Source organism: Phyllostomus discolor, chromosome 8 (assembly GCF_004126475.2).
Source record: "Phyllostomus discolor isolate MPI-MPIP mPhyDis1 chromosome 8, mPhyDis1.pri.v3, whole genome shotgun sequence".
NCBI classification, from domain to species: Eukaryota; Metazoa; Chordata; class Mammalia; order Chiroptera; family Phyllostomidae; genus Phyllostomus; species Phyllostomus discolor.
Genome location: NC_040910.2, coordinates 92,302,644 through 92,313,741, shown reverse-complemented (window position 1 = coordinate 92,313,741; position 11,098 = coordinate 92,302,644). Strand labels below are relative to the sequence as shown.

The following is an 11,098-nucleotide window of genomic DNA, read 5'->3' as shown; positions in this document are numbered from 1 at the left end:
ACTCAAACTTTTTAAACTGGCATCATATTCTATCTTCATTGTCCTTATATGCAGAATTTTTCCATATCTGAAACATTCAAGTACAGATTTTATGAATACCATTAGTAGGACAACCATACCAACTCAGGTTAAAATTAACCCCCACAGGATTTCCTGGGTTTTTTTTCATAGCTAGAGGAACTTCCCACTATTACACCAACCCACAAACCTCATTTACTACATCAGTACCTTCTGAACACTAGTTCATCAAAATGCCCCAGCTAAAATAAGATTTCATTGTATAATAAAGATTAGAAGCACTTACATTATCATGTTCTCTGTGGGAAATTCATAATTAGCATTATCATATTAAGGTTCAAATAAAAAATCAATTTAAACCAGAGTTACACGGAAAACACTTTTTTCTCATTATATTTGAGAATAATTTATCAAAGAATTAGTTATTAAATACAGGGGTATTGTACCCACTTAAAAAGAGGCTTTTCAGGGTTTACCTTAAAAATACATACCAAGCCAACTCATATAGTTGTGATTATCAATATGCAAAAAAGTGATCAATCAGCTTAACAGATTTTCTGTATGACAGCTGTAATACTCCAGAAAAGAGTTTTAATCAATACTACAGGTAACTTATCACTTCTAAATTAGGTGTTTTCAGGGAATTGTGGTCCATTTATTTCTGGAGTAGCTTTTAGGCAACTGACGAGTTATAGCTTTATCCATTACCATGCTGAGAAAGACTGATCAGTGCACTCCTGTCGTGAAGGTGAAAAGGGTACTGTACCTGTTTCTTTTTTCAACCTCAGCAACAAGCTCATCAGTAGAAAATTGACCTCTTACAACAAGAATCAAGTTTTTAATGACATCTTCAGAGCAATCAACATCCAGTAACCCTCCAATAACCACAGGAAGTCGACTTGGATTCACCTAAGGTTATAAAAAACAGAATAATGCCATCATATTATGAATAAGCACAGCAAAAAGGAGTTTTAAACAATTAAACATCCTCCCCTCTTTTAAGCTCAGGTTTAAAATTCAAATAAGTCTAGATTTCCAACTAGACCAAGGAATTTAGCAGGAGGATGGCTTGGTTAATTCATCACCTCAGCACTGCTCCAAAGGATAAGTAAGTCCAAACACACTAAAGCGACAGAATGATTATGGAAGACTGTCCAGTAAAAAGGCCTCCATTATAGCAAAACTGCCTCTCCATTTCTGGAGTTAGAAGGTACAGTTTCTGGTATCTATATTTAAGGTGGCTTTAGAAGTGTGCTTTGGAATCTATGGCCTCTACAGATAGCACAGGGGCTATTGCATCAGCAGGGTGTAGGCCATCCAACTTTTTCAATGACAGCATTCTGCTCTGCTTTACATACTTGACACGCATGTAAAGTTTTAATCAAAGAAAGGACTTTGGTGGGAAAAAATGTTGAGATTTTAATTATAGGAGACCACAGAGTTTTAAAAGGATGAAGATTTCCAGAATGTGAGAAGTAAAATCTACAGTGAGATTTAATTTTTAAGTTATCTAGGTATTACTTACCTTTTGTACATATATCTCTATATATTTTTGAAGATTATTTCTATATAAGTAGAGCACCAAATCATGGACAAAATCAAATCGATCACATACGATGATGAGTGGTAACTGATCTGTTAGCTTCGCTTCCTAGAAAACAAAACAAAAAGAAACCTTAATTTACTCCTTCTCTGAGATATGAAATCTATGTAAAATATGAGAATCTATTTTATACTGATGGGAGAAGCTCATATAAACTTGGCTGTTCTTTTAAAGAAAGAAATGTCCCAATTGCTGGATAGTGCCCATTGCAGTTTCATTAAATTTTTACTAATCAATACTTAGAGTCACAGCAAAATACCAGGTCCTTCCCCTATACACCCTCTACCAAAAACCAGTTAACCAGTTAAAATTTGTGAGCCACCACTGGCATTCCAGATATAAAGTCATCAGAGTGGGACTTTCATTATAGTAGTGATATAACAGAGTTCAGCTGATTTAAGACCAACAGTCACATCGTCAAGACGATGGTATAAATTGCTCATACTTGTTTCAAACTAATGACTTATTTTTCACCCCTGCCCAACTGCATTCTATCTGGCTAAATTCTAACACTCTATTATAATAAAGCCTACAAGGAGCAGTATGGATGGAGACAGCCATGAATTAAACATACCACATGTTGCTATAATTAGAAGAAAGCTAAGCAAAAACAAGCACTTGAAGAAATCTTTAAACTGCCTATTGCTTTTATCATTACAAATACCAAGATATAATATATCCTACTTTATAGATGGACACAGATGTTACAGATAGAAGGTTAAGACCTGTACTGGGCATTTACCTGATACATGTCCTGTTACATTCCACAGACATAAGGTAAAGCACAAAAAACAACAGTTTCCATCAGGAATTCATTTACACACAATGAGACATTCCTCAATAACTGATTTATCTACAACAATCTACTGAGGAGGTAGAACTAAGCAGGACAGGACTTTCCCCAATGACAGCCACTGAGAACATTATTTGCAAGGTTAGAATAAAATAGCACCTAAGTTTAGCACACATGAGTCACTCAATTATAAATAACCTGAAGGTTAGTCTAGGAAGTGTTCAGAGAACACAACCTGTATCTGGGAGTCATGAAAAATCCTGAATAAAACATCAAAATGGCACGCCTGGGTTGGATTTATGGCAAGCCCATCCTCCTGGGTCTCTCACAGCGCCCCATGTCAGAGGAGACTGCAGCCTTAAACCATTACCTGGCCTCTTGCCCATAGGCTGCAGGCACTGAAGTGGGTTACTCGGGGGAGGGGGGGAATCAGAATGGCTGTAAATCTGAAGTGGAAGTCCAACTGCAGATTTTTCACATTAAGGAAAGTCTAAAGCAAGTATTTGGCAGCAGGAAAACTCTGTAGTAAATAGCTACTACAGTCATTTCTAGAAAGAATGTTTAATCTATGCAAAGACTTCAGTCCTACTAACTAAACATCAAAAAGTTAGTAGATCAACACACCAATCAGCTTTATCTTGTTTAATATACATATAAAATTGTATGTACTTCACTACTTAGGGAGACAATACACCTGCAAGTAATCTAAGATTACTTAGATATTCTAGTCTCATGCATGGGTGTTTAAGATTTCTGCTAGCGAAGACAAATATACTATATTCCTAAAGAAAATTTAAGATTGAAAAAGCAGACAAAATCTAGAATGCTTTCTTGATTGCCTGAATTTGCACATGATTTCATACATGTAAGTACTGCTATTATCATTTTGAATTATTTAAAAGGTTACCATGTAGCTATTATAGTTAAAGATTTTAAGATCAAAATTTAAATTATACAAACATACTCAGGTTTTCATAAACATGAAGTTATTCATTTAACTAATACTTCCTGAGTACCTGTGTACCAGACACTGTATTAAAGCATGGGAGACAGAGCAGGGAACAAAGTAAGTATTCTCTCAAAGGACTTACATTGCAGTGGCAAGAGACAATGTCCCACAGTGCTAAGTGTTATTTAAAAAAGCAGAATATGGGAAGGTAAGGATGGAATAAGGATAGGTTAGCATAATCTGAGACATCCTTTCTCACAACATTTAATGAGAAATCTTAAAGAAGGTTAGGGATGTAGATCATGAAGGTCTAAGAGAAAAGTGGGAAAGGGTACAAGCAAAGGCCCTGGGGCAGGAGAGGGTTTGGAGAGTTCCAGAAATAGCAAGCAGGCCAGCGTAGTTCATGCAAAAGAGGAGGGGGAAATTGATAGAAAAGAAGATTGAAGACAGGAAGAAGCAGATCATAGGTCTGAAGAACAGGTCCATGCTTTCTATGGAGAGTTATAATTCCATAGTAACTTAGGGCATGAGCCAAATGATGCTGATGTCATCACTTGCTCCTGCTTCACAGGTTACCATAGATGGGAAGTCATATTTTACCAATCTTTGTATTGCTGGTGGCTAGCATATTAATTGGCACTTGAACATTCAAGATCAGATTCAGAGAAGTACTTTTCTTATCATCAGAGTTTACATAAAATACCAGTCAATTATCACACAGCTACTACCTCCAAAATAAAGTTTAATAATAGTGATGATGAGATGAGATGTAGCATTGCAGATACCATACTGCAAGTCAATAAGGAGAGTGAATAAATGGTCTGGTATGTTCATTCTCACTACTAAGGTCAATAGTATTGTATCTTAGTATTGAGCTCCCATCTCAGATTATTTAAAGATACGACACCAGATTTACCTCTCAGACTGAAATTAAAATTCCTTCTAGGAGTGAAGAATAACTCAAAACCAAAAAGAAGCAAAACTTGCCTGATAGAATTCACATGTAGGCCAACTCTACCTTATTTTCAAGGCCCACCAACACAGCTTACTGACAACTGTTTTCACTTGTACACCTACAGCATATTGATAAACAATTTGTGGCTGAAGAAACCAAGGCTGAGTTAATTTGCTTGAGGTAACAGGTAGACATATACTGGATGAACAAACAGGAGCTAATAACGGAAAGAAATGGAATTTTGAACCAGGTTTAAATGCCTCAAAAGCCCATAATCCATATATACGTCCCCACTCCATTAGGCTTGCACCCAATTCACAAGTGTTGAGGGGGGGAATCCTCACCTAATTACATTTCATGGGCTAAGCGATGGCTGTACCATTCTAGTATCCAGATAATGTTTTTGAAGCTTAAGAACATCATAATTAAGTAAAAATAATTTAATCTTGATGTACAGATATGTATGTCTGTATTATACAAAATAATTCAAATATTATAACCCAATGCTAAAGAAATTGTGACTGAAGTCTAAAATCTGAGAGCTCAATTAACAATAACAACAAAAAAAAATCAGTTTAAGCACCTGGTAATACTTTTTTTTTAAAAAGGAAACAGTACTGATACTGAAAGGAGGAACTGAACTAGTGTTAGGGGTACACTAGCCAAGCATAAAGCATCAATCATTCTCACTGGGAGGGATTTTTTGACAACAGAAAATCGTGGGTTCAAACATCACACTCAGGCCACTCAGATATTTGTAATGGTCTAGACATTATAAAGCTGTAGTTTTGGGGAAAGTTTCCTTTTAATCTATAATACAGAGCCACTTCAGCACTTTTGACTACCTCATTACACTGAAACACCTAAGATTTTATCTATTTAATCTATAGCCCACATAGCAAATTCTTCAAAAGAACAATCAGCTAATACAACTACAGATCTATTAAAAATGATGACAAATAATACAACTATAGATAAACTAAAAACGAAGACAAAAAATGCTTATGAACATTATATTCAGTCTCTGGAATCATTTCATACATATAAATAAATACACATTTAGGGGGATAAACAGAATGTTCTACAGTTTTCCTGATTTTTAAAGGCAACTGACAATTTTATTTTATTTTACTTTATTTTATTTTATTTTGAGAGAGAGACAGGCAGAGATGCAGATAGACAGACACTGATTTGCTGTTCCCCTCATTTTTGCATTCATTGGTTGATTCTTGTATGTGCCCTGAACAGGGATCAAACCCACAACATTGGTGTGTATTGGGATGACCCTCTAACCAACTGAGCTTCCTAGCCAGGACTTGCAACTGCCAATTTTAAAGTTTTATTTTACTCACAAATGCGGTAGTAGGTATGAGAATAAAGCTAAAGTTAAACACTAAACAAATTAACTGCCCTTAGGTATATTTGAAAGAGCTAAGAATCTTTAAATCATTTCTTTGCACTCCAACAAAGGCAGTTCTTATTTCTCTAAAACTAAATTCATGTGCCACAAAGCTGAGGATTTTTTTGTTTGATCTCACCCTCAATTTATGAATTATACAAGATTAATATTTAGTTTCTAGGGTCAGGCTAATTTGATGACAGAGATAAACCCATGTCTTTTAGAAACAGAACCCTCTGCACACAGTAGAGGTTCCTTAAAATGACACTAAGGGTAGCCGAACTTACTGTTCAAAAGGAGACTAAGTGGTATATTCTAAAGAGACATGAAGAGTCTAAAACCACTTTCAAAATTTTTCTTCCAAAGTTGAAGTGAAAGAAAGGAAATTCCTTTGAAATAGTGGTATTTTTTTTTCCTCTTTTAAACACATGGTCAATCTTAAGTATTACTAATTTCCTTCCCTATTTCAAAAAAAACCACAGAGTATTAAATGTGGAAGAAATAATTTAGCAAACAATTTCAGAATGCTAAGAATTTCACATTTAGGGGGAAAATTTTTCTAAACTAATCAAATCCTTGTGGAACTGCTGATCTTCAACCCAACCAGAAACTGCATTACTCAAAATTACTTACCTTGAGAAAATTCTTGACTCGCTCAGGATCATAGCAGTTGCTTTCTCTGCAGATTCTTTCTACTTCTTTGATCTGCCCAGTCTTACAAGCTGCCTGAATATATTTAAAGTGCACATCTGGGTCCTGACTAAAGTTAACAATAGATCCCAGGAAATAAAAGAGACCTTGAGAGAACAAATAATTGAAATTAAGTATAGGTACACTTTTGAGAATGGCAGAGCTGAACAAAAAAACAAAACAAAAAACAGTTATACTGAATACTCCCAAATAAAAACTGGTTGCTCAAAAAGCCCCATCAGAATACTAATTAATCCAATGATCAGTTCAATAAATGGCTCTGCACTCGCATCCCCATAAAACAGAAAATTCAGTCCAATATTTTCTAGTAGTTGAAAAATAGTTAGGAGGCAGCTACTTAATACCAAAGCTAACTATCACACCAAATTCCACATGAGAAATTTTCAATGAAGTCCCTTATAGCAGATGTTTTTCCATAAGCAGTTAATAGAAAACATGGAAAAGTAGTTTGAAAAGAATTTAATACAGTGCATTCCAATACAGTAACCATTAACCACATGTAGCTACCAAGTACTTGAAATGTGGCTAGCAGGACTGAAGAACTAACTTTTAATTGTATTCCATTTTAATTACTTTAAATTTACACGGCTACATGCTGCTAATGATTGCTGCATTAAATGAATACTAGAAATTTAGCATGAAGTTAACATACAGAAACTGAGAAAATGAAGAAAACTAGTGGATATCTTATTCCTTCTGTCTAGAGCAATACTACAAAAAGAGGGAAGAAAAGGTACCATATTTTGCTATTTTATAATGCACTCCCATGTATAGTGTGCACCTGCGTTGATGGTGCAAACTTTCAGGGAAAAAAACCTTTCGTTTTAACTTTTCAATTGAACTTATTCACTTATTTATATTTAGAATCCAAACCAATTATTGTATTTCAGAGTATTATTTTGCATACAGATATTATTATTGCTTTCTATAGTTACACTTTTAATGCATAAACATAAGTAAAAGAATTAAAAACATTTCTATAGGTACAGAATTAGCACTACATGTATAATGCACATCCTTATTTTTTCCCTCAAAAATGTGGGCAAAAAAGTGCACATTGTACATGGCAAAATACAGTACTTGGGGACCAGAAACTTAGCTAATAAACCCAAAAGCCACCCAACAGTGGTTACATTAGTATACTCAGCACAGCAGTGGTTCTCGTCTGGAGGTAATTTTCTTCCCCAGAGACACCGGGCAATGTCTAAGACATCTTCTGTGGTCACAACTGGTGGCACCGAGCCACTGGCCATCAAGTGAGTAGAAGCCAGGCATGCTGCTACACATCCTGCCCGTGCCGCCCCCAATAATGATCTAGCCCATCATGTCTGCAGTGCTGAGGGTGAGAAAACCTGCTATGTAGCAACAATTCACAGAATGTCCCTGGTAAGAAATACCTGCCATTATGAGAGTCAGACAACATAAGCATGACATTTTATTATACCTGATCAAAAGTGTTTTCACCTTACACAATTATGACAAAGCCACTATATACCTGTATCTTCAAATTTTGTCTTTATTTCACCTATAAAAGATCTAAGCAGCCTGCTCACTGAATATCCCTACAATCTAACATAAGATTCCTGATGTTTACTGCCCAATAAAACTTAAACTGCCCCATAAAATTAAGCTTGTAGAGACAGAATTTCTAATAACTCGTGATCATAACAATACCCCTCTTGGCTATCTCAAAACACAACTCAGAAACTATTAATTACCTTCAAAACTCTTGAAAGATTCAAAAAGTTCAATCAGAGACTGCGTTGACAATTGTTCGTGATACTTAGAAGCCACTTGAACACAGATTTGCAGATTCTGACGAATATTGGCAGACAGCATGGCCCTGAGGCATTCTAGGGAGTCTTCTACGGATAGGGATCCAAAGTAATTCACTAGCCACTAGAGGACAAAATAAATACATGAATAAATAAATAAATAACAGTGAACCTAATGCTGGTATGAAATTATTATCATTCAGCACCAGAAACACATTTTCGGTATACCAATTAGTCATAACTAAAACCATGTGTTAGGTAAGAAAAAAATACCTCGGGGTTAAGAAGATGGGTGTGAACAACTGCACGCTTAATATCATACAAATCAGTGAAGTGTTCTAATGCACGCTGAAGTAGGCCAGCCTTCTCACACAGCTGAGCAATATGAGCCCGGTCATAATGTGTGAACATCTGATTCCCCAGAATAGCATCTGCAACCTATAAAACCACAAAGAGGATGAGTGTATTTTAACAGTCCATTTATATCAGTAATTCTCTGTTCAGATTACACAGATAAAGATTCAGTATCAAACAGATAAATAAGAGAAAATACAAAGGAATGTTAGCTAAATTTTACTAAATGAAGAATAGTTATCTCAGCAGATTCAAATAACTTACTCTACGAACCTCTGAGTAACTACTAAAAGAGCGCTGGAAAGTGCCTCAGAAGCATGAAAACACATACCTGAGGTGCATGCATCAGGTTCATCTCAAGTAACCTAGTCTGCAGAGGACCTTCAGACGGGCGGTTATTCTTCAGAGCATCAAGCAAAAATGCAGTACACTGCTGAATTAGATTGTATTCCATAAAGACATCCACAATCTGCAGAAAGATTTAAAGAATACTGTTTTAAGATGTTTAAAAACTGCTTTATAATACTGTTGATAATATGTAAATAAAAGGGAATTAAACATTATCTCATTTTTTTGTACATAAAAAATTGCCAGATCAAATCACAAACTTCAAAAATACTTGGACAACATAGCTTCAAAATTTAAGAATTTTTGTCTTTCTGGTGTTACTTTTAGTTCTAATAAAAACTACAAGATATTTCAACATACTATATAATAGCAGGGTATAATCAAATGATTTAAAATTTTCATGAACTATTTGAAATATACAAAAGCATAAATATGGAATCTGTGACCCCCACTTCTATGTGCACCTCTCCCCTCTCTCCTCACCCAGTGGCAATAACTATCCTTTGTATTTTATTATTCCCATATATTTTTCATTTTTAATACACACACATCTCTAAACAAGAGTCCATTTTGTACATTTTAAAACTGTATATAAATGGTATCTTACTGTCCATTCTTTTGCAACTTGCAAAGCTCAAATTTCTACAAATTGAGAGTTTAACCCATTCTTCTTCAAGTGGTTTAAACTTAGGTCTCCCCATTCTCTATTTAAATCAATTTCTACAGAATACATTTTAAAGTCTTTACCTGTGTGATATCAGCAAGAGGTTCTTCATCCTGAACTAACATTTGAGCAAACTGCTGTCCCTGATCTGGACTGATACGCATGACATTTCTCAGCAGAAAGATCCAGTCTGGAGTGTATCCAACCTACAAAGAGAAATTGAAATGCCACAGCAAAGTTTCATTTTTAGATCATTTAAAGTTTTTTTTTCCTAAAATAGAATCTTACTAGTATAGAACTAGTGGTGAAAGTAAAATTTCAGTTTTAACCTAAGATGCTCAATTTGACGTTGGTTTATTAGGCAAATAGATGCCTTAGTGATAACATATTTGATTAAGTAGTGGTCAATTTTTTATAATTGGCTTATTCATTTTTGATAACTATTTCAAAAAGTTTGTTCTAACAGATTAAACATGCCCTTGCCATCTTAAATTCTGATAAGCCATAAGAGTAACTGCTTCCATTTTTTAGAAATTATAATTCTATACATCAGAACTAAAATAGGGTTTTTAAACTTTTCCCAGTGATTCAAAATTTAAAAAATATTCACTATTAAAGTCACTTAAGAGTTTCTACAGGTTAAGTTCTTTTTAATGTTTTAATGAATTTTTGTTGAAAATTTGTTTCATTGAACTCACTTTTTTAGCATACAGAACAATCTTCTGAACTTGACCAGTTTCTGCAAAGCACTGAATGACTTTATTTGGGACATTAGCCCTTAAGTACACACTAAGTGCCAATGTAGGGTCCACAGATTTCACAAGGTCACCCAGTTCTTCAGAACATTCCAGCTATCCAAAGAAAAAGGAGATAGTTTAGTAATCCATGAGCTGTTTTATGAGTGAGCAGTCGACACTATTTCTACTATAAATAACATGATAAGCACTTAGTTACTCAATTGTCCCAGAATATGCTATAATATTGAGGGTTTGTGGTTAATAGACTCTTGATCATCATGTATTCATAGCAATGCCTCAGTAAAATTTCCCACACATCCTACTTAAGGATAAAGTGCTCACCAAGATTTCACGCATATAAATATCACCAAATACCTTGTAAGAAATGTAAGTACTTAAAAAGCAGAGTCTTGTACTTCTATCAAGGATATTAAATATCAGACCCACATGGCCCCCAGTTTTTTCAAAATAATGCACCTTGCAGGACACTCTAATTTCGCAAGGCCAAACAGAAAAAAATTTTGGAATTTTTAGGTGAATTACAAGCAGACTCCCTTCTTTGTACATTCAACCTGCCTTAGTCAGCTGCCTAACCTGGAAAGCAGCCTCCCTAAAAGAGTTTTGGTTTACACATTAAGAGTTGATTTTCTATTTTTAATGGTTATGTCAGAGAACAGCCCTTTCACACTGTGACAAAGGTCAAGTAGGTTACCTTAGCTGTTCCCTCCTCCCTTATCTTAAACAATTAGGATGGACCTCAAATACTTGCTATTGTGGCTATTAACTATTCTT

At 35.0% G+C, this 11,098-nt stretch overlaps 1 protein-coding gene and 1 non-coding gene across 5 annotated transcripts in view; one reads left to right on the top strand and one right to left on the bottom strand.

The window, feature by feature from the left end:
• The window catches only part of CLTC (clathrin heavy chain), a 61,877-nt gene that overhangs the window by 17,490 nt on the left and 33,289 nt on the right, over positions 1–11,098 (bottom strand). For all 4 annotated transcript variants that reach the window (XM_028521832.2, XM_028521833.2, XM_036033580.1 and 1 more), the window contains 8 exons: positions 10,268–10,420; positions 9,653–9,775; positions 8,889–9,026; positions 8,477–8,641; positions 8,147–8,327; positions 6,351–6,514; positions 1,544–1,669; positions 785–927 (listed from right to left, as the gene is read on the bottom strand). In XM_028521832.2, the coding sequence (XP_028377633.1) occupies positions 785–927; positions 1,544–1,669; positions 6,351–6,514; positions 8,147–8,327; positions 8,477–8,641; positions 8,889–9,026; positions 9,653–9,775; positions 10,268–10,420 (1,193 nt within the window). The remainder of the gene's footprint in view (positions 1–784; positions 928–1,543; positions 1,670–6,350; positions 6,515–8,146; positions 8,328–8,476; positions 8,642–8,888; positions 9,027–9,652; positions 9,776–10,267; positions 10,421–11,098) is intronic.
• On the top strand, positions 2,699–2,832 carry LOC114504410. Its single transcript, XR_003685183.1, has one exon. It is a non-coding gene; the product is annotated as a small nucleolar RNA SNORA42/SNORA80 family (small nucleolar RNA).